Here is a 27,568-nt window from a genome sequence, read left to right as displayed (position 1 = left end):
TTCATGCCCCAAAAGGGCTTTTATTTTCCTGTGCTCAAAGGTAAAACAAAAATATACATCACACAAAATTATTTTAAACTACATTGATCAAATAAATACATTGGATGAAATACAAATGATATCAAAGTTTACACTCATACATGTATAGGCCTACATGATAACATATAGGCCTACTATTCTGTACAAAAAAGTTTGTCATGTTATTCTTACTCCTAGCAATCTGCTTTTCTAAATTATAATGAAATTTTATCAAGCACTTAAAAGAAATTATACTTATTATAGAATGAGTTTGATTCCTGAATCTGCTGTCATAAATCACCTTTTTCACCAAAAATAAGACATAGATTAATTAACTTATCAGATTCTTTAAGACCAAAACCAAAAAGAATTTTGCTATAATCCAAATTTTCAACATTGTTTTGAAAATTTAATCCATACTAAACTTTAAAGAGTAAAAATTTGAATATTACATACATTTTGTAACAAGATACAATAAATAAGCACAGGCGTAGATCCGGGGGAGGGATGGTTCATACAATCATCCCCCCAATGTTGACGCCTGTATATGGGTGTCTGACCAAATTATCCTCATATTTGGCCATTTTAGCCCTGAAAGTGCAATCTTTTGCGCGCTTTGCACAAATTTATTCCACTCTTGTACAATATTTCATCAGTTTAGCTGCAAAATGGCAAAATTTTTCACACGCTTTATGCGCATTTGTACTATAATCTATTTTGCCACCAAAAGGTGCTGGATTCACATACTTCAAGAATTTTTTTCCAACCCCATCCCCCCAATGTCAAAAAGATATCTACACCACTGTAAATAAGTGCATAGAAACAGTTAGTAATCTTACTAGGCCGATAAGAACTTGACATCCGAGGGACACTCCGGTTTCATAGTTATACATGCACCACTAGAGATTTTCAAAAACATACCCTAAACAGGATTTGCCCTTTGGAGCACTTACGTAACAAATTTGACCCCTAAACAAATATTTTTGTTTGGGCGATGGTCGATATGCAAAACAGGAAACACCAACTTTAAAAAACACTTAGGTACAATAAAATGACCCCTAAATGCACAGGTTGAAAAAGAACCCTTTTTTCTAGAAAAGATGTGTTTTTGACCCCCTCCCCAAAGGCAATTTGCATTCATTCTTTTGAAAACATTTTGTATTTTTGTGGCCACATAATGTGTAAGCCTACACTATTAAACTTGAGTGGCCCGTGGATTTACTTGATGTTTATGTAATGTAAGGTAGAAAAATAAAAACTGCCGCATTCTCCTGCGAGATTCGATGAAAGTGCAAAATGTGACCATTTTAAACTTCAACGGCCATTATTTCAATGTTCATTTTCTCGGTAAAATGACGATTTAGGTACACAATAACTCAATAAATACAGCATCTATAGGTAAGCAAATATGATCATCGTAAAAAGCATGATCCACTCAAGAAACGGTTTTCTCATTTTTTTTATATTTTGGTCTATTTCCGATTTAGGCATCATTTTGTGCAAATAGGTGTTTGTGAATTTTAAAAAGTTCATTTTGATGCCTTATATGGTCAATATCTCAAAAACTAAGGCCAATATCAAAAAAAAAAACCGTTTTTGGAATGGAGCCTCAAGATTGAGCTAAAAACAAAATAAAATATTTTGGAAAGAGTGTTTTTTTTTGTTATGATGTACCTAACAAATATGGCCAAAAACTCACTTTTTTGTGATTTTCTTCATAATTGTTGTTTTTACCCCAAATCTGTACTTATAATAAGATTTATTGATGTCTTGCCTTCATAAAAATGTATACTTTTATATGTCTTGCGAGAATAATTTCAAAGTTATTGCACTTTTACTACATGCATGTCTGAGAGTACACAGCCTCCTTAAGTGATGATGTATTTACTGGAGTTAAACCTACGTTATGTGATACAAAACAATGACAAATAAAAGTTTAGCTTTGTGAAGAAACCTTTATATTATAGTAATGCCTTATCCTTAACACAGCTAGAAAACAACTGACGGGTAATGACGGAGATAATAACATGAATAATACAAAATTTTCGCTGAACAAGGAATAATCTTTGACCTGACCTATGGTCAGGTCAACACTAATTGAATTAGTCTTACACCTCCAGTCGTTTTGTTAACCTAACTATAGTTAGACAGCGTTACTGTTTGTTTAAAATGGTCCATGCAACTCCTATACATGCTCAATACAAAACTTTGTGTGTAGACATCATGATGCGTGATACACTTTGTGTAATAATGCAGGTATTTCCACCCATGCCCCCTGGTTTCATGAAAGATTTAAAGAGTTAATAGCATCAAACCACCATTAGGCTCTTATAGGCATTCAATTGCTGCTGATTCCAATAAGTTTTGTTCAATATGAGGGCAGGTAAAACTTTTTCCCTTCAAAATCCACAAGCTTCTGGCACTCCTTGATTGCACTATTATCCACCTGTGAAACCAAATCAAAATGAAAGGTCAAGTTAAAACCTGAATCTTATCTTATCCCACTACTGAGTATAGTCCATTTGGTTTCCTCAAGACAGTAGCATCTGTGTGATACAATGTAGATGTGCCACCAATGGTGGTGTATCTGTAGGCACAGTCACTTTGCACGCATTGCACTCTAAAAATTGGATCGCCTTTGATCATGTATGCATCACACACGTACGCTGCTGTCTTGAGAAAGCCAATTATTATTAAAGAATTACTTCCAATGCCAGAAAGATACAAAACTAAAATTTTTGTAACATATCCTGTCTACAAATAGTAGGAATTCCAATTGAATGAACGTAGCTTTCAACAGCTGTACTAAATCCAACCGTGATCGCATATCACGCATTTCAAACTACAACGCGAACGTAAACCCTTGGATACAATGCAAGTGTATGCAAGAAATTATCACGCTATTGAAAGCTGCGTTCACTCAATTGGAATTCCCACTATAAATGAAACATATCTAAAACCTAATCCTTTAGTTCTACATAGTTGGGAATAAAATTGCTAAGCAATGCACGCGCAAATCCTTGTAATTCCCATGCTTCAGATGTTATGTTTGACACTTGGATTTTCTGAAATCTGTAAGTGGTACACTATTTTTGGTCTCCATCATGACATTCTAATTTGTGACACGATCTGGTCCATGGAGGCCAAAGGAGGTATTCTTGAAAATTGAGTTATTATAATTATTACCTTATACAAACATTAGGCTATCATATACTGAAAGTCTAACATACTTGGATCTAAAGTTCTGAAGTTTTATGATGCCTATTTTCTTATGTATTTTATTGTTATTTACTCCATAGTTTTGCCTTTATCTTAACTTGAAATTCGCTGCCTTTGTTCTCCATGGACAAGATCGTATCACATATATTGGGTGATTTCCCAAAGCATTATCCACAGGGCTATACAGAGTCTGCACTCTAGCTCCTATTGTTTTTCATTGGTTGGATTCATATTTCATTTTGCAAGGATTTCTCTAGGATGTTAGTCTCAACCATCAACTACAATTGTAATCACTGTGCAGTAAAGATGCACAGGCATACTTCTTTCCTGACCTCAACAAACCCAATAGCTAACACTCTGACCCAGCCCATCCCTGTTATTTGCATTTCTTCTCACCCTACTTGAAACAAATTGACCTGATCAACAATTTCCAATCCCAGGCCGACTATTTTTAACCAAAAGGTCGCCTACACTTTCAGGGATTGAGTTTTAAGGCTCGCAAGTGCAATCATATCTTAAATCGCCTGCCCGAGTGCAATTTATAGTGTACACCTCAATTCCTTAACCCAAATTAACTTCTTACTGAGTGCAATTTAATAGCACACCTGGCAGCCCGCCTTAACATTTCCAGAAGTAGCAAGCCTGTTATATCCAAATCTCAACCACTGCACTTCCCAGAAAGGACCGGCATCATGACCTTCACAATAAATTGATTTAGTACACTGAGCAGAGTCTGACTTTGAATAGGCCTACATGTATGTATGGTTTTACGCAATTCCAGCATCTGACCTTTCAAGTGCTTTTCGCCAATGTAATTTTGTCATATACAGAAATGCTTGCCCCAGAACTGGACTGCAACCAACCTGTTATTGGACACGGCTCTGTCTGGGGTGCTCCACCCGCAAATATGCAGCACTCATATTAATTGACCGTAGCGTGGGTCATCATGATGGCATGATGGAATTGATGGCAAACTCCCTACACTCCATCATAATACTTACCATATTGATTGGGTTATATGTTGGGTGTGGTGAATTGAAAGCAGGACTGTTATCAGCTCGGTTATAGCCCACAATGAATACCCATCTCTTGGAGTCACTGTTGTTCTGTGGTGCTGTATGAAGAACATTGCCTGAAACAAGAGGTACAATGAAGGACACAAACAATTGGAATCAGGAATAAGGAAGATGGAGAAAGAAATTTAACATGTGAAATGGTTTTTAACACAAATGTCGGCATACATAATTGCTTACATCACACCATGGGAATGAGGCTACACCCATAGGCGTCAATAGTCAAAATAAAATCCCCCCAATATTTTGATAGGGGGATGGCCCATACAATCATCCCCAATGTTGGCACCTGTATGTGGGTTTCTGACAAAATTAAACTCATATTTGGCCATTTCAGCCTAAAAATTGCCAATTTTGCATGCTTCACACGCTGTTATTACACTCTTGCACAATCTTGTACCAGTTTTGCTTCAATATGCCAACATTTTTTGTGCGCTTTTACCATGAACTTATTCTGTTGCCAAAAAATGCTGCATTTCAGTATACTTCAAGAAATTTTCCCAACCTCATCCCCCAATGACAACAAGAAATATACGCCACTGGCTACAACCAGTGTCCATTGGAGAAGCAGTGAACCAGATGACTAATGAGAAGGCCGTGCAGAAGACGAAAGCCAAAGTTGTGAGTCAATTCCTGGATTTATTTATTTAAAATATTTGCAATAGCCAAACCAATCCTATAGACGACACTGCAAAGATATTAAAATAGCCGCCAACTAGCAAATGAGCAAATCACTGAATAGGCCTTTAAATTCAGTGATACAAGAAGTTTGTACTTACTGTGAAAAAACACAGCATCTCCAGGCTCCATTTCTACATTGATATGTTCCATTTTTTCCTGGTAGTATTTCACTCTTTTAGGATCAGCTCCAAATTGATCTCCAATCTTGATATGATCAACTCGTCCTGCTCGATGAGAACCACGTAATAGCTGTTGTAATGAGTCATAAATTTATATGTTTACATCTGTACATATTTTACTTATTATCCTGGTGTTTTATTTATGAAACAATATTTGAGGTTGATTTATTAAATAATTTCAGTAATACATTGGTAATTATTTGCTTGTCTTTGACCAAGTTACTTTTATAGCATATCACTGAGTCAATGATAGTGCTCCTAATTATCTTGTTGATGATATTGTTTTACACAGTAGCCATGATAGTCATCTAAGGGCGCGTTCTCACTATGCCTGTTTGATACCAGGACGTGGACTCGATCCTACATCGAGTCCACTTCCAAGCATAGTGACAACGCGAAATAAGTGGTCTCGATCCTACATCCAGGATGTAGCATCGAGACCACCTCATTGAGGTAGTCTCGCACCTAGGGCGTGGTATCAAACAGCATAGTGAGAACGCGTTTACAAGTGGACTCGATCCACTTATACCGGAAATGCTCTATGCACGACCTTGATGGCCGGCGTTGTACTATAGGCCTATACAATATACAGTCTACATTTTATAATTTTCCATTATAAAATTTAAACATATGCATTTTCAAAAATTCATAGGTGGTATTATAGAACAAATTTCTAAAGGCTTTATTTCATGTAGTAATTTACAAAATTTATTTTTTATGTGGAAAAAGCTCGGGGAAAGTGGCTATACACGGAAGTTCGTTTGAGATGCTTGCCGTAGCTTAGTTTGATGAGCAGCATGCTTCTCGTGCAGTGTGAAAACAACGGCATCGCGGCAAGATACATATTTTATCCAGTTTCAGAATTAAACAAAACGACTTTGAACTTCAAAAGGATATTATTCAGGTGTAATATATTCGTTTTTGAGGTGTACATTTTGCTAGACTGAGTCAAAATTACCAAAAATAGTATTTTTGATGGTGATTTAGAGGTTGTGTTATGTGTAAATCAAGGGCGTGCTTGACCAAAATCAGAAATAACAACCCGATGTATTTCTCTCATTTTACACGTATAGGCCTAATATAAAATAATAATTTTTAGAGCGTTTTATTTCAGATCTTTCCAAATTATACATATCACAAAATACCATATCCATAGATTGCAGAAATATATCAGGGGGCCTGGAAATAAAAAATGATCTTTCAAAATTGATAGTTTGATTTGTGCTGTGAGTTCGGCTCAAAACTAGACTGCGATGCATTCCTTTTTTTTTTTTTTTTGATAAACAATTCATACGTTTCCATGCATGAAACCATTTAAAATCTATGACATGACGAAACACATCACATCTCCAGTGACTGCCCTGCCCAGAGAAAAAATGCATTCCTTTTTTTTTTTTTTTTGATAAACAATTCATACGCTTCCATGCATGAAACCATTTAAAATCTATGACATGACGAAACACATCACATATCCAGTGACTGCCCTGCCCAGAGTTTTCTCATGGATATCTGAGCTGTTGAATCAGAACAGGAATGATGAGTTTTCCATGGTCAATTCAGAGAGATTAATTCAGGGAATGATAAATTAAACTGGTCTACTACAGTAGACTAGCTCAAAACATGCATTGCAACAGAATTTGTGACGTCATGCATTGATATTATAACATCCGGGTAAGTGGAGTTGATCCTACATCAGCATTTTGGTGTTAGTGAGAACGCTTGAAATCAATGTGGACTGAGTCCACTTGTATGTGGACTCGGACCTAGGTACGAGACCCCATGTCTGTAGTGAGAACACGACCTAATACTCTCAGATCCCATATTCATCACATCATGTTCCAAATACTAGCCAAACAGACAACCATTTGGATGATAACATAAAAAGCCAAATAACAATAACAATAATAACATGTGGGGCCAAAAATAATGGGTTTTTTTTAAAACAATTTCTTTCTTCACACTACTAATCTGAATTAACCCTACCCCCTAGGGGTGGGTGGGTGCTGCAACATGGGTGTTTGATTTGGCAGGATTAGGATTGAAACATGAATTGCATAATACAGTAATGAAATATCCCAAGTCACACCTTGGATTTTTTTATTCAATTAATTATGCAGGTTTGGTGCATGATCTATAAAAAATATTGAAATAAAACAGACCGAAAATGTGGTGGAGGGCAAACAAACATTGTTCTTAGCCTTACCTGTAGACATCCATTTTCTGGATATGCTTTATCTAATGCTATGGAGACAGAGCCCATATCAGGAAACAAACATCCTCCTTGGTACCAGTACCTGAATAAGGTAGTGGACAACAAATTATATACTGAATTTGAACAGGACAACGGGACAGGAATTGTTAATATGGAAATGTTATTAATACACAACAAGGTTAACTATAACATGGATGAAGTCAGAAGTCACACTAGATAGACGGCTAGTGTATACACATATACTTTCTTGCATCTATCACTTTTGGAAATGCTATGACTTTCACCTTGGCATACATGTAAAGACCAGAGTCAATATTTCCCTCTCCCCAGGTTTGGCATTATGCTCACCCGTAGTCTTAATGCCATACATGAGCTGCTCCAGTGTGTGTATCTTTCATGATTAGTTTACCACTCAGTACTACCAAGACCCCATCATTCCCCTCCCCAGGTTTGGCATATTACTCACCCATAGTCTTGATGCCATACATGAGCTGCACCAGTGTGTGTATCTTGTATGATTAGTTTACCACTCAGTACTACCAAGACCCCATCATTCCCCTCCCCAGGTTTGGCATATTACTCACCCATAGTCTTGATGCCATACATGAGCTGCTCCAGTGTGTGGATCTTTCATGATTAGTTTGGAGTGGTAATGATAAACCTCACCATTAAGCAACTGTTGGGAATACGACACATGATTACGAGTTAGCTGTGTAATATACTTTTTTGTGCAAAAATTTCAATAATATTGTGTGTCCAATGGCAGACTTTCTTGGATGCAACACCAACAAAGAGTGGGTTTGCTTGTCCAAAATTCCACTTTGTTTTCAACTTCCATGGGAGGAGGGGGGTAGGGAGCATTTTGAGATTCACAAACATTTTACAAAGACATTTAACATATCCATAGAGGACATACTTTTAAGGTGGTACGAAAGGCAAAATCAAGTTGCTCTGATTGAGATTAAAATAGACTTGTTGCAGAGAGATATGCAAAATAATCTTAATTCCAAAATTTGAGCCAAATCGGACAAACGGTTTTTGAGATATTGCTGTTGAAAGATTCTTTGTATTCTATTATTTTTGCCAATATATTGATGAAGTTAATGAGGAAAATTGGCAAAATGTGCTCATTAATATTAATTTTTGCCAATATTTTCCCAATATTTTATGAATAAACCTTCATACTACTTTTACCTTTAAATTTTTGACCTGAAACTTTGCCAATGTGTCTCTATGACCTAAACCTTTAACATGTGATTTTTTCCCACCATCTAATTTGCATATTTGCATAATTAATTAGCTTTAAGTATAATGCTAATTAATTATGTAAATATGCAAATTAGATGAGCGGGAAAATCACATGTTAATGTTTTAGGCCATAGAAACACATTGGCAAAGTTTCATGTCAAAATCATATAAAATAAAAGTAGTATGAAGGTTTATTCATAAGATATTGGTATAATATTGGCAAACATGAATATTCATGAGCACATTATGCCAATTTTCCTCATTAACTTCATCAATATATTGGCAAAAACAATAGAATACAAAGAAACTAAAAACATGTATATCTTGACAACCGTATGTCCGATTTCCTTCAAACAAAAACTATTTTGCTCAGTGTATTTAGCTTAACTTATTCAATCTATTCAAATGGTTCTAAATTCAGTTTCTGTTTTCCAGAAACATCGTTTCGAACCCCCTTAAATGTGATGCGATCAAGCAAAATCAGTCGCAACTTGGAAATATTGATTTTGAGATATAGCCACCAAACAAATAATATAATCCTTTTGTTTTCTTCTGTTTTGGAAACTCTTTAATTGCTCATATCTTTGGAACTGGTTGTTCAATGTCAATGGGGTTTTCTGCAAAATGCAGCTTTGTAAATGCATCTTACTATCCTATAAGAAACCGAGTTCCGACTGATTTTGCTTGATCGCATCACAAATACATTATTGGGTTATTTGCAGCTCGTTGCAAGTACTTTTAGACTGGTATGGTTTACAGTTTAATGCAAGGTTTAAAAAAAAAGCCCTAAACGTTCGCCTAATGGCGCTATGGGCTCCCTTGACATAACTGGAATTTTAGACAAATTAAAAGTGCCCTCCCATAAAAATCCCACCAGCAAATAAGGGCACGTACCCTTATTTTTTATTTGTGATTCTTAGAGGGGGAGCTTTCTATTTTGTACATGAACTTTACCCCAAGGCAAAGGAGCCTAGGTGCGCCAATAGGCGAACGTTTACGGTATGCACATTATTAATACTTACTTCAGACATAGTTTGTACAACTTTAGGACAGCGTGCTATCATGCCCAGTACGTCATCTCCTGGCTGGTCCCAAACACATACATTGAGATTACGTCCAGTTCCATCATCAATGGCAAAAGATCGCTCACTTATCCAATCCTTACTATCTGTTGCCATCTTGACTTTAGCCATTTCTTCTTGATCAAATAATCCTCTAGAGGAAATATAGTTGGCAAGGTTAATATTATATATGACAATCCCTTAACGATACATCATATTTAGTGTAAAGAAGTTGGGGTTCAGTAGGGGGGGGGGGGGAGGGGTTTTTAGCTGTTTTTGCACCAAGTTTCTTTTGGAATGCTGTGCTCCCAAGGAACTAATTTTGAATAAAAGGGGTGTTATGATCAGTTTGGCAGGAGCATTGTTTGAAGAAATGATTTAGAACAATCAAGAATAAGGGACACTGGAAACAATAGGGACAACAATGAACTGATTTTGCCAACAGGGGTCTAACGAAGAACTAATTTAGAGCAAACATAGTATCTTTCGAGTAAAAAAAAAAAAAAGGTTTTTGAAATGAATTGGCAGAAAAGGGGCAAGAAATGGACTAACTTTGGTTCATCTCAAGTTTGGTATTTGCTGGTGGCAGTGGCTGCATGTAAAATTAATCAGGCAGAGCATACACACATGCGTACATTACATGGGCGGATTGTCGGCACACTTGCTGCGCAACAGCAATAATTAAGCATTGACCTAAATAGCAACCTGAAACCAAAACATAGTTGGATTGGAAAGTTTACCAAAAACTTACTGGCACATTGAATAATCAAACAAGCAATAATGATAACAGGTTTTTAGCTCTACACGCAACACCATGAAATGCTTCATGTTGGCAATGTTGGCTTCATGTTGGCAGTTCACAAAAAGCCCCAAAACGGACTGAAAATAAATAAAAATGTTGGATTTGGACTTGCCAAAATCTTGAAAAGTGGCATCTCTGTTATTTTCACACTTCTTGCGGTAAACTCACAAACATGAATTAAAAAGGAAGTGAAAAACTATACGTTAACAGTACCTATAATCAAGGGTTAAATTCCATGGGACACTTAATGTTCATATTTTCCTCCCGGAGTTGAATAAAACCATTCATGTGAAGTTCCTCATTATTCTATTTGTGTAGATACCAACTTATTTTGAACCCCTTCCTTCCCCCGACAACTAACTGTTGGAGCAATGCAGCATATTTAAAAATTGAGGTGTTTAGGATATAACATTGAATAAGGGGAGGGGAGATGGTCAATGAACTGTGTAAATGTCCCAGCAATTTTACACTTGATTGTAAAGGGACAACCCAAAAGTTCGATGAAACACTATAAACGAAAGTCCTTTCGTTAGAAGGCTAAACCCCTCCCCCTCCCCTGTAACGTAAGTGTCAAATATCGAAAATTCCAACCCGTATTCATTGGGGGCACAGAGCCGTCGCTATGGTCGATGTGGTTGTGGAGGGGTGCGACATTGCTATATATTGATCACCTTTAAGAAACAATAATTCTATTTTATTTTGAAATATTTTTCTTCATAAAAATTAGGACTTGCTGGATTTTCAAATAAAAAAGAATGCTTTAAAAATGAACTTACAAGTTGCAGGTTGCGAGTACTGCACTCTATATTTATTTGAAATCATTTTGAAGCAACCACTGCAACTTGTCAATATCGTACTTCAGAAAATACTAAAATTTTACAATTATATATTAAATCCTTAAAAAAAGATCAACTTTGACCGATGTTTGAACTACTTCTTTACAAACGTAATCAGACTTTTTGACCCCCCTCCCTCCCTAACGAAAGGACTTTCGTTCATAGGGCTTCATCGAACTTTTGGGTTGTTCCCTAAATGAATACACACCTGATGATCACAAATCCATTTTGGTTGAAACTTTTCCTCATTTCAGGAGTCACTTTGAATTCTTTGTCATTGTAGGAAAATTCCCACGCTATAACAAATACACAAAGATGACAAATATGAGAAAACAATCAAGGAAATACAGAAGATCTAGAATACATTACTTTACAATCATTTCACACACACCAAAATAAATGTGTAAATTTTTTTCTTATATTTTTTACTTATAAGATATATTTGACTCACTTATAACCCCTTTTAAAAATCTATTATTTGCTTCTACCAGGAATATCGGGGATGTCCTTGGACATCCCTGTGAAATTACTGCTCTGCGTTTACATTGCCACTTTTATTTCCACCATTATATGCTGTCTTTAACACAATTTTGCTAGCTTGTAAAATAAATTGATATCAAACTGATGTTGATGATCTTCCTTGGCCTGGGATTCCATAGATGTGCATGATTTCCCATATAGTCTGTGAGCTGAATCAAAGGAAGCCTTAAATATGTGATACAATCGGATACAATCAGGGAATTCAAAGATTAAGTTGTTATCATCAATAGTAAGCAAACACACTCTTTCTGGAATACTTACATCCTAGCATACTTAGTTTTGAAGTTACTAGTTTTTTAAATGCCAATTTTCTTGCTCTATGCTCTCTATTTTTTCCTGTATCTCAATGTCACAATGATAACTTTGTCTTGTTTAGATCAGATTGTGTCAAAATACATTATTTAATTGCCAGACCAAGGACTTTTTTTGCCATGAAATGAAAAGCATGTAGGCACACCCCCACACACTGGCAAATGAGGACATGAAAAACATGACAGAGTTTTCACTAACCAACTGTGGACACACACATTTATGTTTATTTTGCCTTCAATATTTATAGATGTGTTTTTTTTACTATCCAAATGCAGACTCACCCAGCAACTGCAGTCATTGACTATAACACTTTCTTAGGGTTTTTTCCCCATCTAGAAATGCCATCTTGTAACCATGAACATCCCTATGCACCACTGTACAGATTTCTCATTTGAGTCCTTGTTTGCATTATACAGATATGTGTACACAACACACAATTTTATACATCAAACACCAATACACAACATATCTGTTTAACTAATTTAAACATCTTGTTATCACACTTTGATTTGTATGACTTATGGTAAATAAAACTGAAACTTTTTAAGTCAACATAATATAGAGACCAATCTTACCTGCAACCTGTTGCTTGTCCATTTCTTCCAAACAGCTCTGATTTTCAGAAGCTGGAAACTGGCTCAACAAAACAAGTCTATTATATCAAATAATTTGTATTCTAGTTTGCTATTTTGAGATTGCATAGTTTGTTATCAGCTCAAAGCTGTTTATTTATTTAGTTGATTATCTTCCTGAAAGTCTGAAAATGGTTCAAAGTCAAAATGGATGTGATCTCTTGCATAATGGTATGGCACTGCACTTTTGGGGTTAAAGGTGGAGCTTTCAATATCCATTTCCAAGATTTGAAAACAATACATATGATCAACCAAGAAGAGTATCTTTAAATTTAAATAAACAGACAAAAAAGCAGAATAGCATATGCTGTGGATTTAAATTGTTTCCCTCAATTCCTAAACTTCCCTGTTAGTTGGAGAACAAGTATCAAAATAAAAAAAAAAAAAAAAAATAAATAAATAAATAAATTAATTAATTAATTAATTAATTAAAAAAATAGATATATATCAAAATAAAATAATAATAAGCAAAGTAAACAAATAAATAAAATAAAATAAATATACCTACCTACCAGAGAGTATTGTGCATTTCTGCACCTGCTGAATGACAAAGAAGAAACTTCCATATGGCCCTGTCCTTGGTAGCAACCTCAGCTACTTCCACAGACCACTTGGTGCCAAGTCTATTAAAGTCCCTTTGAATAATGTTCTTCCACATTGTCCTAGGGTATCCAGGTCTCCTCTTTCTGTGGGTGGGATTCCAGAAGTAGAGTTTTCTTGGGATGCGGCTCTCATCCATTTTCCACAGATGGCCAAACCACCACTGTAAGCGGTGCTTTCTGATGATAGTAGTGAGCTTCTGTTGCTTTGTCATGCATCTTATGATGTCATTGGTGATATACAGTGTCCATTTGATGCGGAGAATTTTCTGTCTGAATCTCCCATTGGAACAGAAGGTGCTGTGGTATAACAATCAAGTGACATGATTTCGTTTTCTTGAAGCTCATTTTAAGTCCCAACTTTCCAGCAGTTTCATGGATGGCTTCAGTTGTTTCTGTCATCTTGTCATCAGATACTGCTGGGAGGACTTTGTCATCTGCATAGTCTAGATCAGACAGCTTTACCTCTGGGTACTATGAGCTTCATCTACGTAGAAGGGTACACATTTCTTGTTTTTATCTCCGGCTGATTTCATTACAAAGTCGATGGAAAGCAGTGGCGACCAAATGTCACCGTCTATATTGAAGAATTTTACCCTCTGATTTGATGATAAGAGTTACTTCTATGTTGATGATCTTCCTTGCATTGGCATTCCATAGATGTGCAGGATTTCCCATAGAGATGGTCGGTGAACTGAATCAAAGGCAGCCTGAAAGTTGATGCAGTTGCAGTCATGGCAGTTGTTGGTTCAGGCATTTCTCAATGATTTGGTTAAGGCCGGTTAAGTGCCTTTCTAAAACCAGCTTGGTACTTTGCCCTAATTCTTACGTCAATTTTCATCCTTCACTCTCAGAAGTAAGATTGTGGAGAAAACTTTGCCCATGTCCAGTAGAGTGATATTACAGTTGTTGCTGCAAGAATCTCCCTCCTTTGGCAGTGGAAGAATTATGCCTTGCCCCCATTTCTCAAACAAACAAACAAACAAACAAACAAACAAATAAATAAATAAAAAATAAATAAATAAATTTAAAAAAAAGAAGAAAAAAGTGAAATAAAATAAAGAAATAAATAAATAACTACAGTAGGCAAAAAATAAAATAAACAAAAAGACAATAAAACAAATCAGGCCAATGTGTCCTTTTCATGTACATATTGTATTGGTACATTGTAAAATGTTAAACTTTATTCTTCTTCTTCCAACATTCATCCACTGTCAGTGTAAGCTCATATACCACTAGTCCCAACTGGTTGGAACTAGTATCACAAATTATTTACAGATATAAGGTAATTTGCAGGATTTTGCCTTTTCATGGAAAACAAAAGCAAAAATATTATTTACAACATAATATGAGTAAATTCTATGAAATCAAACCTTGGGGCTTTCGGGTTCCTGCCCTCTAAGGTTTGAATCTCTTGTGCGGGTTACCGAAAGGTCATTATTTAATATAATACACAAGGTTTGCCCTGGCCCAGTTTGTGTGAAAAAGTTTGCCTGAAAATTACAATGGCAGCAATGAGGTGATAAACTTGGTCCGTAGGCTCAATGCCAGTCAGTGTTGTCAAAAAATCCTGAAATGGCATACAATTTCCTGAAAAATGTACCTTGCCTATACATTTGTACAGGATCATTCAAGTAAAATTGCCTGAAATCAGGAAATTTCCTGAAGACTGGCAACTAGCCACAAAATCCAATTACAAGAGGTCAAAGTTCAATGTCAAACAAAATAAATATCCTAACTACTCAAACCTTCTGTTTGGAGACAGTGCAAATTTTTCACTCATCTTTGACTTGATCCCTGGTGAACCCCAGGTACCTGCATAAAATTACCTAAAATTCCAGCCTTACTGCAGACTGACATTGATGTTGTGAATGATAATATTGTTCACAAAAATTTGTATGCACAAAATTATACTACATGCACTTCCTATTGTATTCAAATTTATTTAAAATATACATTATTTAATATTTAATCTTTGTGTTTAGCCCATTTGTTGAGTCTTGTTTGTAGTTTTTGTTCAAATTCTTTCCTCTTTTGTCGGTTTGCTGCATAATGTTCTTTCCTGTCGGTTTCAACTTTCTTCTTCTTTACTTCATCCAGTTGGTTATATAATCTGTATCAAAAATAATATGTACCGATACATCTTACTTATCATGGGCATGACGGTGCACTTGGATTCTGACTATAATTTAGATTTTTGTTCATTACTCAAAAGTTACAAATGCTAAATTATGGTCCAAATCCCATTAAAATTTGACTTCTGGTTAAAATGTTAGGAGTGTTTCTTTACCTTTAAAAAACCTTTGAAGTTGGCATGCAATGCTGTTTGAAAATGTGAGCATGAAGAGCTATAGGATGCTTAAGCTATCTTAATTTAATAGTTCGTCTCAAAGGCCTTCCAAATTTAAAAATCTAATGCGGAGTGCGTTTGTTAGAGTTTTTTTTACTTTTAATTTTTTCTTATTTGTGGGATGAGATTTTTGACAATAATAGACCACCTTTTCATCTTTCAAGGAGGTTACTTTGTTCTCAAGATGAATAATAATTGACGATTTAGGCTATTTTGACGCCTGGCTATAACACGAGATTTTTGTGTAGTGGATTTGGTAAAAAAAAAATACTGCGAAAAAAAATGAATAACATGCAAAAGCGGGTGATTTTACTATGCGTACGGGGGCTTTGAGACAAACTATTAAAGATGGCCTTAATTGAAAATTGAATCGCAATCCAAAGGACAAATAATACAGTATCTCAGCATGCTCAAAATGACCAATGTTTTGAGCCTTGATTTTTCCACATATTCACCATTTCTTCATTTTAGTTGCACTATACCCGATTCCATAAAATTCTTGTTTCCATAAAACAGAGAATGTAGATCTTAAGCTTACAGCCAGGTGGGCAGAGCTATTATGCTGGTTTCATACTTCCTGCGTGGCATGACGCTTCATCATGCTGCTTGAACTTGTCTGCAAGCGGAGCTACACACCGCTGAGCGGCAGTGGCATGACTCTGAAAGCCACTCTTGCCGCTCGGCACCGCTACAAAATCATATTTTGTTCTCATATGTCAGAGTGGCACCGCTCCGAGCCGCGGCGGCAAAGCTGCGGAGTGATCGATATATCAGCTTGCTGCTGGTCACCGCTGGCGTTTCTGGTGCGACTGCGCAGTGAAGTAAAATCATCTTCAGAGCGGCAAAGCGGCAGGAAAGTATGAAACCAGCATTAGTCCTAGACATAACTTTGTGGTCATTTAATGACCTTACCTTCCTGTCCGTTTATACATCTCCTTTTCAGCAGCTTTGCGGTCTGCCATGGTAGTTGTCCTGCTTTTTGATCTCTGCATTTTGGCAGATGTCTGGGATGATGTGCTGCCATCTTGAGAACCCTCTCTCTTGTTTTCTTGGAGAACTTTGGTTTTATCTTTCTTAGGCTGATGGCTGGATCTTGGTGTCTTTTTGCTAGCTTGTTTGGAATGGTTGGCACCTGTAAAGTTTTTATTAGAATATAAAATATCAGCATAATAAGACCATGGGAAGAAAATAGCACTGCAAGTGAAATAAATTGTATTGATTAAACAATAAGTTCAAATAGAAGGGGGGGGCTAAAAACCTTACCATAAAATATGTGTGAGCTCTAGTGACAATATACTACAAACTTTGTGTAAGTCTCAAATGAAAGCTAAAGCTATTCCATTCTACATTGTTACATTTTAATCACATACATGTAAGGTTGTTTTTGAGATTTTTATTTTTAAATCTGATCAGCAACATGAGTGTATCCCAGATATCTATGAGTTAAGACTCTAGTGTAAAGACTCCAATGAGGTATTAAGCAGCTTACAGAATAAAGCTATATAATCCCTCAATAGAAGATATTTGTGCTTGGCTAATTCTGTGCTCTTTTACACAAATGATAAACCAAAACATGTTGAAATGGTTCAACTCGATGTTAACATTCAATGTTTCACATTTCTACTCATGACTTTCCTAAGAATCAGCATGATGTCTCACCTGACTACTGTTACTGAATGTCACAACTTGCCATTTTAGCATGCAATAAATGCAATTACCGTTTTGGCTAACCATGTCCATGTATGCACAAAAACATCAACCTCAAAAATATGAGTAGTTCGGATGTTACACATCTTGCACAACCTTTTGCACTGGCCGACCAATCGTGTAAAAAGAGCCAGATCACGCCTGCATTACGCAATAATACACAATTTTTATCAGTGAATGAGGTGCTGATGTGATGATGACATGATTCAATTGCGCAAAATTGGACAGTGCAAAAGGTCTTGGCAAAAAAGTGTAATTACAATGGCTAATTACAAATTTGATGATGAACCAGCTTGCACTCATAGCAATTAAAGCACTTACTTGTTTGACTACTTGATGGTTTCAATTTGTGTTTGGGTTGCACACTTGTAGATATGGCAGTAGCAGCTTGATCTTTGGCTCGCACTTTAGCTTCTTCTACTCGTGTCTTGGAAGCTTGGATAAATCTAGCCTTACGTTTTGAGAAGGCTTCCTGGAGACTTGGCACTTGGCTACCATCTGAGACTGATGCAGCAGCTACATACAAAAGAGATTATGTTAAGACTTTATTTACTTGTGTTAAATTATTCGCCATCCTAGTGAATACATCATACCTTAATTACTGGTTCACACTTGGTTTGCACACCTGTTATGAACCCACTGACTTTGTGTTGTGATCATCTTGATCATAATTTCGAACACAGATAGCAAAAATCAATTGACTTGGCAACGATCGGTGTTAACGTCACACTAACACGGAGAATAGCTCATGATTGCAATGCATAAGTCATCATTATCAGTGGGATATCACCCTAAGGATATCCAGATGTCTGTCATCCAATAGAGTACCGAAGTGATGATGTCACAGAAAACTATTTTTGCATTTCAGCGTTTTGAATACCATGTATCGGTGGAGCATGATGAAAAACATCCACAGTTCAAATTTGGTGGGAATCGGATCATGAGGGCCCGAGATATGGCCGCATGAATGCCTAATTAGCCCCATTGAAATCAGTGTAAATTGGCCTGGTTCCAAATTTGGATTGTGGATGTTTTTCATCATGTTCTACTGAAATATGGTCATGAAAATGCTGAAATGCAAAAAAGAAAATTTTATGACGTCACACTTCGGTACTCTATAGGCCTAATTTCTGACCTCCAGTGTCTTTCAAAATTGCTGGGTATCTTCATCTAAGTCGTCTCAGTTGATTGTTACCTGGATACAACCATGACGTGCCTCTTATAGGGGGAGGGAAAACATTTTTGCAAGCAATTCTGATATCATCACTAAAGATGAATTATTTTGAAGGAAACATCAATTCTCATCTATACATAAAGGTAATAGTGATTTGAATCAAGTGCTTGCTTACCTGATGGGTGAATGTTCTCTTTCACCTCACTTGACATGTTAGACATCTCAACATCAATGAGCTCACTATATGAAGATGCAAAGTTCCCATCTGATGGTGGCTCTATTTCATCTTGCTGTGAATCTGGTAGGACTGAACACTCAGTGGTATTCAGGGAAACCAAGGTCAGATCTGGTTCCTCTAAAATGCCAGTGTCAACTGAAGCTGTATGCTGAAATAGCAACATCAAATCCAATCAATTATTAATCATCTCAAAATCAAAGTTGTCATGCACTAATACACAGGCACAAAAACGTCCTCAAAGGTGATGGATTTAGTCAGCAGAACAGTACAAATGCTTAATTCTTCACAATTCGTCCATTTTGAAGCATTCCGTTTGTTTTTAAATTTGCTATTTTGAACTTCCGTACATAGGCTTATACACAAAATAACATTTTTGTATGTTTTAAAATTTGCACCAGCTTGTGGAGTGTGCGAAAAGTAAAACAATTAATGTATCATAAAAATTCCCACTTTCACAGTAGCAGTGCACAAACACTGTATTTTGCACCAGTTTAAAATTGCTTTTTTTTAAAATGGCTACATCAGGGACATGTGGTGTTTTCAATGAAAGTTATGGATTTTTTTGTTTTTACCAAAAACAAACATCCCTCACCTGATCTCCTTGTTGAGTACTAGATGTGATTTCATGCAGAGGATGGAATTGGTTTTCACTTGTACTCTCCATTGAAGTTTGACCAACAAACTCTGATAGCCCAACATGCCAACGCTGAAACATCTCCATACCTTGTTCAGTATTGGAACCAGATTGCATATTAGTTCTGTCATCATATGGCCATGGAAATGAATACCTGTCAGACATAGTGGTCATCTCAGATGCCCTTTGACCTTGGTTCAATAACTCTTGATCCTTCTCACTACTGAAGGACATGCTCCTTTGACTGATAGAGACGTCAGAAAACATAGGCAGTAGTTGGTAGTTGATATTATCTTGATCAGTCTGATATCGGGGTTGTTCAATGGAAGACAAGGAATCTTTGGAAGGATAATTTCTTGGATGTGATTGGTTTAAATCAATGTGGACGTCATTATCAACCCTATGTTGACTAAGCTCTGGTTCAGGAATAGCTGCATCAGTTCTAAGTTGAGATGGTAAATCGGAGGAAGCCTGATCACATACATCTTGATTGCCTGGGATAGTCTCTGTGGTCGGTAATTGCAGAAAACTAGAAAATGTAGGATCTATAGTATGTTCACTAAGCTCTATACTCTCATATTGTGATGGTGACAATGTGTATTTTGGCAGAGGAGAGGCATCTTGACCTGTATGTATATTTAATTTCTTGTCAAACAGCTTTGTTTTCTCTTGGTCATGTTTTTGAACTGCTGGGCTGTCACTTATTGGATGCTGAGTCAAATTGACATCATCTAGTTCTTCAACTTCCTGCAGTTCACGGTCAAATCCATCTGTGATACTAGCAATTTGGATACTACCGTATTGTTTCCTCCTGTCCATATCACCTGTTGCATGATGAGAGGTTTCTGGGGAAACTTGTTCTGATGCTGTCATGCTTAACAGACTCGCAAGATGTTCAGAAAGAACAGACATCCGACTTTGATCAGTCAAAGGTGTACCTTCTCTCTGTCTTTCAGCTAAGACATCTTTCCATTTAACACTTATAGATTTCTGTTTCTCCCTGCTATCACTCTCCATCAGCTGCATCCTCAAATTTTCAGGATTCATCCGCTGGGTCAAGGAATCACTAGTAATGATGTCCTCAGAGTTTGAAGATGCCCTTTGCATTTCATTGGTATTTGGTGTTCTCTGTTGCGGTGAAGCATTGCTATTAGTATTTTCAGTAAAAGAGTTACTGGAACTTGAAGACAAATCTGCTTGTGCCTCTCCTCTTACTGATAATGGACCCATCTGATAACTTGTCATTTTGGTATTCTTTGGCATCATAAATTGGGTGGAACCATTGTTATTTTTTGGGGTATCAATAGAGCTTGATGAGTCAGACCCAAAGCTTCTTCTAGGAAGCACACCAAAATGCTGGTCATCTTCAGGCAATGTCAGAGTGGTGGTATATGGCAAGTTATCCACAGTGGGCTGAAATATTTCAATGACTGGTTGTGTGGTTGTTTCACAACTGACATATGTTTGCTGTGTGGTTGATGGTAGGGTAGATGGTGTAGTATGGCTTGAGAAAGGCAATCCAAATACATTTCCTGTGTCCTTCTTGCCACGAGTTTGCTGAGTGGTTGAAGGCAGACTGAATGGTGCAGTATGGCTTGGAGCTGGCAGTCCAGATATGTTTGTTGTATCACTCCTGACGTAAGTTTGCTGTGTGGTAGGAGGTAGACTGGATGGTGCAGTATGGCTTGGAACTGACAGTCCTGGTATGCTTGATGGCAAAAAAGTCTGTGGAATGTAAAGTACAATAAATGTATTAGCATGCAAGATAAATTATTAAGATGAAAAATCTTTACAAACAAAATTCCTAAAGCAGTACTACCTTGTTAAAACAACACATCCACATTGATCCCTCGCCTACCAGGTTGATTTGGAAAAGCAGATAATCTACATCAAACTCAACCAACCATCAATCATCCATGACAGGGGCAGATACAAATTACCAAGACTGAAGAGTGTATAACCAAATGTTCTGGTCAAATGTCCAAACAGAGGTCTCTGGCCTCAATAATTTAAACTTTGATGTAATTTTGTTAAACATTTTTCTGTTTATATTTCACTTTTGGTCTAAGTACAATGGAAACAACAAATCAATAAATCTATAAATGAGACCAATTTTATTTTTTCAGAAGACAAAACAAACAAAACATAATCCTAGAAATAATAATAATTATTTCATTTTAACAGGGTTCGCACAGACTTTCAAATTTAAAATGTTATAACTTATCAATTACATCATAAAACATTAGACCAACAAAATATTAGACCAACAAACTTGAAATAAGCTTCTGAACACCCCTCATCAAGCCAACCTTGCATCCCACTTTTGGATCCTTTTATTTTCTCTTTTATATTCATTATTTCAAAATTTGCCTTCTCACTTTCTCTATCTCTCACTGATATTTCCATGACCAATATCAAAATTCTAAGATTTCTTGTCATTTTTCAAACTTCCACGAGTCAGTGGGAACCCTGTGTGACATAAGATTTGCTCCTACTATGCCGCAATTGCTTTGCGGTGTGGTAAGTTGCCGCACAGCATCGTACTGTATTGCGGTATCGCAATAAAGTTAAATACATTTTAACTTGAAAATGCGATAAGTTGCGGCAAATAGTAATTTATATATCGGCAAAGCAACGCACCACAAAGCAATTGTGGTGTAGTATGAACGGACCTTAAGAGAATTCCTGGTAACCACATACCTTGGAGGTCGGATAACTTATTACTCCTCTGCCTACATCATGTGAGTACATAGTAAATCTGCCATCTTCTCTTAAATCTTCACCGTATCTTGCAGCAGATCTACTGTCCCTGCTTTTGAATGAGTCACCTGTTGCTAATGTTGATGTTTCTACTGCAGAAGCAGCAGTTAAGTGGTAGTTTGTGGCAGGAGAGGGTGCTGGTATTGTTTCAAATGGCGTTCTGTTACAAGTAGGGATTGATGATGCATCATCTCTTACATCTGCAATTCTATGGTCTTCAATCCTTGATCTTTGCTCCTGTCTCATTAAAGTCCATGTATTATAATTTTGAGGTATTTCTGGACTTGTGTCAACATATGCTTCTCCTTTAGACAGATAATTTCCAACCTGGTTGTTAGTTTCATCAATGTCACCTTTATCTTTGGTAAACAAAGGTGCAGGTATAGTTGAACCTCCAAAGTCTTTGTGTAGAAAGGAGTGATCTTGTTGAAATGTTGAACTGTGATACATTGGTCCCAAGGCTGAAATCCCTGCATCAGGACTAACTGGCAAGACAGAATTATCTGCAGTATGTGGAGTCATTGAATGTGATGATAGTTGACTATCATCCTCAAACACACGGAGCATATCACGTTGAGCATTACGTAGTAAATCTCGATCTGGTACAATATCTTGTCTTATCTCACGTCTATCAACCTGTTGGTAAATCCTTTCAACTGACAGGTTATTTTGTAATGATGATTTCTGGCTTGCTTGAAGAGGTCTATTTACAATGGACTTCCTCTCACTTCTGGGAGTGTCAACTTCTATAATGGTACTTAATTCATGAGGCAAAATATCTTCTCTTTGATCTGTAAAAATATGACTTGGTGGAGGGGGACGATGATGGAATCTCGACTGATATGAAACGTCACTCGGGACTTGTTTCATTTGATCATCAGCTTGATCTATTGGAAGCAAACTTGGCTCATGTATTCTGGAAGATAAATAGTGAAACTGTGATGAAGACTTATCACCAGACGTATCAGTTTCATAACAAGATTGTTGTATCAATGAGGTATTTGTCTCTGTTGCATCATCTGCATCTGCCGTTTCTTGTCTCTGATGAATAGAATTGTCTCGGTACTGTTCCATTTGTCTTTTAATTTGCTCTTTCAATTGTTCTTGTTTTAATTTCAGTCGTTCCTGTTGTTCTTTGTTCTTAAGCTCAAGTTTCTCTCTTTGTTCTCGTAAAAAATCCTTAAAAGCATTTTGTTCATTTGACGCTTTAGGCTCTTGTGGGGGTCTTCTGCCTATTATGGGTTGTTCTACTTGCTCAGGTTCTCTATACCCTCTTATCTGATCACCTTGATCTTGTGTACTTGTCTGTTGTGTCATAAACATGTCTTGAGGTATTCTTTCATTTGATGTTGTTAGAGATGGCTCTTGAGGTAGCTTCCCATACACTCTGGATTGTCCTGGTTGTTCACCAGATGGTAACCTGTACTGTGATGCCATTTGACTGGTACCTTGTGCAAGAGGATTTGATGAGACACCATCTTGCCTTCTTTCTGTACCCAGTGCGTTGTCATAATGGAAACTGACTTGTTGTTCTTGTGGTCGAGTGGTTTGTAATGTTCCATTTTCAACTTGTCCACTAATTAAATGATTCACTGCAGGTACAGTTGATTGAAATCCTAACTGTCTACCACCTGCAGTTCCATACTCATCACTTGTGATTGGCACAGGACCTAATTCCTTCTCAGCTGGACTATATATCACAGAGGGTTCTTGTCCCAAAAGTTGGCTCACATATGGAGAATAATCAGGCAGCTTAATTTCTGGGTATTCATTGATCAAATTCATGCGTCGCTGCTGCAAGCGAGTCTGAGCTTCTACCAAATTGTTTCGACTTTGTCGCTGCTGGGTTAAAAGCTGAAGTTGGTAATTGCGGATTCTTTGCGTGCGCAAGTCAATGTCACTCCTGATTGGATCTGATTGTGCAGGGACAGTGACATTTTCAGAAGTTCTTGTCATATCTGTAACAAGCACATTTTGTGATGATTGTTGGGGTAATGATACCAAGTTTTGGGGTTGTAATGTGTCCTCTTCAGGTATTCTCTGTCCACTAACTTGCTGTTGTGTACTATGCTCTTCAGAGAGCTCTTTGTCAGGTTCCAAGTGTACAGATTCCTGATTACTTCTCATTATCCTTGGTGGTGATATCTTGGCTTCATCTCCAGATGGAGTTTGCATTGGAGGTTGGACATCTCCCTGCTGTGAATGTTTAGCTACTGCTACATCCTGTCCTTGATTGGAATGTCTATTGTACATTTGTCCATTGTCTTGTTGCTCTATCTGTCTATTCAGTGCTTGTTGTCTTTCTTCAAGATTTCTCTGTAGTGCCTGTAGGTGTTTATGTTGCCCTGTGTGAGAGTCTAGTTGTCGCCGTGCCAACTGCTGGCGCTGTTCTTCATCTTTTTTCATCAGCTGCTGCTGTTGTTTTTTCAACAAATTCATATCTGGCAGCTATGGACAAATCAAAAGCATAATATTAGTTTCACCATAGTGGTTTAAACACAGCATTGAGTTGCACTTCACAAACCTTTTAATTTTAATATATTCTTTAAAGTTCAAACCTTTGAGCACATATGTCAACTGCATTCCACAGGAGTATGGGAAAGGTAAGCACATAATTCCATAAAATAAAGGTATTTTTATTGATGTGATAATTTGCTAAATCAATGACAGTGCCCCTTGTTCATTGTAACTTACTATAGTCTGTATATCTACCTCGAGTCACCGGTACTAGCTTTGAAGTTCAGCGTGTGCTGCGTTGGCTTAGCGTAGTGTCTTGTGTGTACATATGCAGCATGTGATCGTGAGCGTAAAAGTATGTACACTACCAAGTAACGCTAAGCTAACGCAGAACAAGCTGAACTTCAGAAGTGTCGGTGACTCGAGGTAGATATACAGACTATACTTAGACAGTTTTTCTGTAATTTCATTGTCATTTTACACCTAATTTCATGTAGAAAGTAAACCAAAAGGGGTGTTTTTAAAATAGGTGTATTACAAGTAGTGCAGCAAAAGGTCCATTATGGTAATACTACTATCAAATCTTGCAAAAAACAATGACACTCATTTGCTGTAGCGTAGTGTCTTGTGTGTACATATGCAGCAGCTGTAATGAATCATCAGATGAGACGAGCCACACTTATCATTAAATTCTCTCTATTCACAATATGATGCACCACCAGCAGTTGCACTTGCCAGTCCAAGGTTTAACCTCCAGGGTCGACATCACAGTTCTAACCGCCATTGGATTTTCACACAAGTATGATAATAATGTTGAAAACAGCTCCACAAATGATGATAGACAGAAAATGGATCTACTATGAGAGTAAATTGCCGTTTTAGTGTACATCCGCATGTAACATCATTGTATTGACATTTAAACACACAATGACATATGTTCCTGTGTTGTATTCATATTACTATTATGCAGGCTTTGGATGTCAATATTTATCCATGGTGCACTGCATATTTTGGTCTCACCCAAGCAACTGCAGGAGGTGCATCGTATTGCGAATCAACCAAATAATGATGCCTTTGAATGTTAAATTACATGTCAAGATTAGAACATATTAAAGCAGGAAATTATTTTTGTTTGCATTTGATTTCACAGCTGCTTACTTAAAGGAGTATTTTGTGATCCTAGCATCCTCTTTTTATGACATTTTTCAGTAGATATTCACGAAAAAAGCTTATTCCCAAAATTTCAGTTGATTCCGATTTTGCGTTTGCGAGTTATGCATGATTATGTGTATTACACTGCTCCATAGACAATGTGTTGTAATTTCGTTCTGGTATACCAGAACGAAATTCAAATTTCACAATATCTTTGTGGGGATTTGGGCTCCTTGCACAAAGTCCACACAAACAGATGTCTCATGTGTTTCTTGTATACAAAAAAGCAGACAAACGAAGTATTTTTTTTCAGTGACACTTTCAGGATATGTCAAGTGTGTGCTAATGATGAAACCTATTAAATTTGAATGGTAGTCGACATCTACAAAAAGAATAACGAAGTATTCAGAATTGTACTAATTTAGTTGGACGTTTACAAAGTCACCCAATATTATACCTTATTAATCTGCATTGGCAACTCTGTATTCCGTGCGATCCAACCAGAGGTTGGTCCATATGGTCGTGCACATAGTCGTGCATAGCCGGTTTTGCCTACCGTTGCCATTGGTTACGAATTTATACTTCTATCTCAGACTGGCTGAGGGCCAATCAAGTGGAAGTTGCCCAATAGTCATGATAGTATATCCCCCATTGACTCGGTCGCTTTTAGAGTCGTAACGATGTGGTATAGACTTGCCAGTCTCGTGTGTACGCCCGTTTGTACACAGAGACTGGCTTATGCCACTGTGTGTGTCATTGGGATCTATACAAACGTAGCAACATTTTTTTTGCAATTGAGTCAATTTATATAAAATTGGTACTCACATATCTGATTTCTAAATCATAATTATCCTGTTTAATGTATCCAAGTACCTTACACTTGGAATTTGTGATACTTCAAAGATAATTTTTGAGCCATCGACCTTACGAGATGATACAATGCAAGTCACAAGATCTCGCGAGATGACCCACCTCTTTTACAGCCGGTTTCTGTCTTCAAGTCATGTTCGCGATACAGCCACGTTGCACTCTGGGGTCGAGACTAATCAGTTATGTCGTTAACCAACGAGTAAACAAAATGGCTGGGAAAACGGAGGAAATTGTGTCCTTAAAAGTGTTTCAGCGTGACGATCAGAAACCTCAAAAACTATTTTTGTTGGGCCGCTTGATATGCTAATGATATACAGGTACATTGTAGGATATAAATTGGATGGTAAATAAGCCAAATATTGCAAGAAATCTACTCGCTAGAATCCTAGCGAAAAAAAAAAAAAAATGACCGTCCATGCGAATGTAATATTGAAATCGTAAAATCCCTAATAGACCTACTTGTCAGTCACTAATCGTGGCGCGTGATCAAGTCGTGATAAAAAGGTCAAAGTGGCTGATCAATGTGTGGGCAAATGTTCAAGTGGCTTTTTGACCAATCGGCTTTCTAGCAGTAAAATATGGGGACCAATCAGGTTGTATCAATGTGATACCAATAAACTATGATGTATGACTCATCTTGTTAGGCCTACTAAAAATAAAATTCGGTTTCCGTAACCCGCCCGCCCTCTTTTTTGAAAAAAAAAAAAAAATAATTTATGCCACTTTTGGAAAAAATAAAAATTTTCAAGAGTCGTCTGTCGAAAATTCTGACATGAAATAATTTATGCCACTTTTGGAAAAAAATAAAAATTTT

General features: G+C 36.9%; 2 protein-coding genes across 2 annotated transcripts in view; both read right to left on the bottom strand.

Moving 5' to 3' along the window:
- Positions 1-2: 2 nt before the first annotated feature.
- LOC140154305 (L-proline trans-4-hydroxylase-like) lies at positions 3-9,841 on the bottom strand. Its single transcript, XM_072176881.1, has 6 exons — positions 9,653-9,841; positions 7,967-8,058; positions 7,374-7,464; positions 5,090-5,240; positions 4,239-4,369; positions 3-2,464 (listed from the first exon to the last, which is right to left on the bottom strand). Exons 1-6 carry the CDS (start codon positions 9,821-9,823, stop codon positions 2,387-2,389), a joined length of 714 nt encoding a protein of 237 aa, XP_072032982.1. The 5' UTR covers positions 9,824-9,841; the 3' UTR covers positions 3-2,386.
- A 4,713-nt stretch (positions 9,842-14,554) lies between these two features.
- The window catches only part of LOC140154692 (uncharacterized), a 35,006-nt gene continuing 21,992 nt past the window's right edge, over positions 14,555-27,568 (bottom strand). The window contains exons 10-15 of the mRNA XM_072177259.1: positions 22,216-24,723; positions 19,474-21,240; positions 18,819-19,029; positions 17,791-17,985; positions 16,675-16,894; positions 14,555-15,525 (exon numbers count right to left, since the gene is read on the bottom strand). Coding sequence (XP_072033360.1) covers positions 15,381-15,525; positions 16,675-16,894; positions 17,791-17,985; positions 18,819-19,029; positions 19,474-21,240; positions 22,216-24,723 — 5,046 coding nt within the window. The 3' untranslated portion in view covers positions 14,555-15,380. The remainder of the gene's footprint in view (positions 15,526-16,674; positions 16,895-17,790; positions 17,986-18,818; positions 19,030-19,473; positions 21,241-22,215; positions 24,724-27,568) is intronic.

Source organism: Amphiura filiformis, chromosome 6 (genome assembly GCF_039555335.1).
Source record: "Amphiura filiformis chromosome 6, Afil_fr2py, whole genome shotgun sequence".
NCBI lineage: Eukaryota > Metazoa > Echinodermata > Ophiuroidea > Amphilepidida > Amphiuridae > Amphiura > Amphiura filiformis.
This window is presented reverse-complemented; position numbering and strand designations above follow the sequence as displayed.

Bases quoted from the DNA above. Each gene is read 5' to 3' on its own strand.
- LOC140154305 (XM_072176881.1), bottom strand. From the start codon at position 9,823: ATGGCTAAAGTCAAGATGGCAACAGATAGTAAGGATTGGATAAGTGAG. The intron at 5,241-7,373 runs GTAAGGCTAAGA...TCATTACAACAG, and splicing joins CAGAAAATGGATGTCTACAG to CTATTACGTGGTTCTCATCG. The intron at 4,370-5,089 runs GTAAGTACAAAC...CTCTTGTTTCAG, and splicing joins AGATGCTGTGTTTTTTCACA to GCAATGTTCTTCATACAGCA.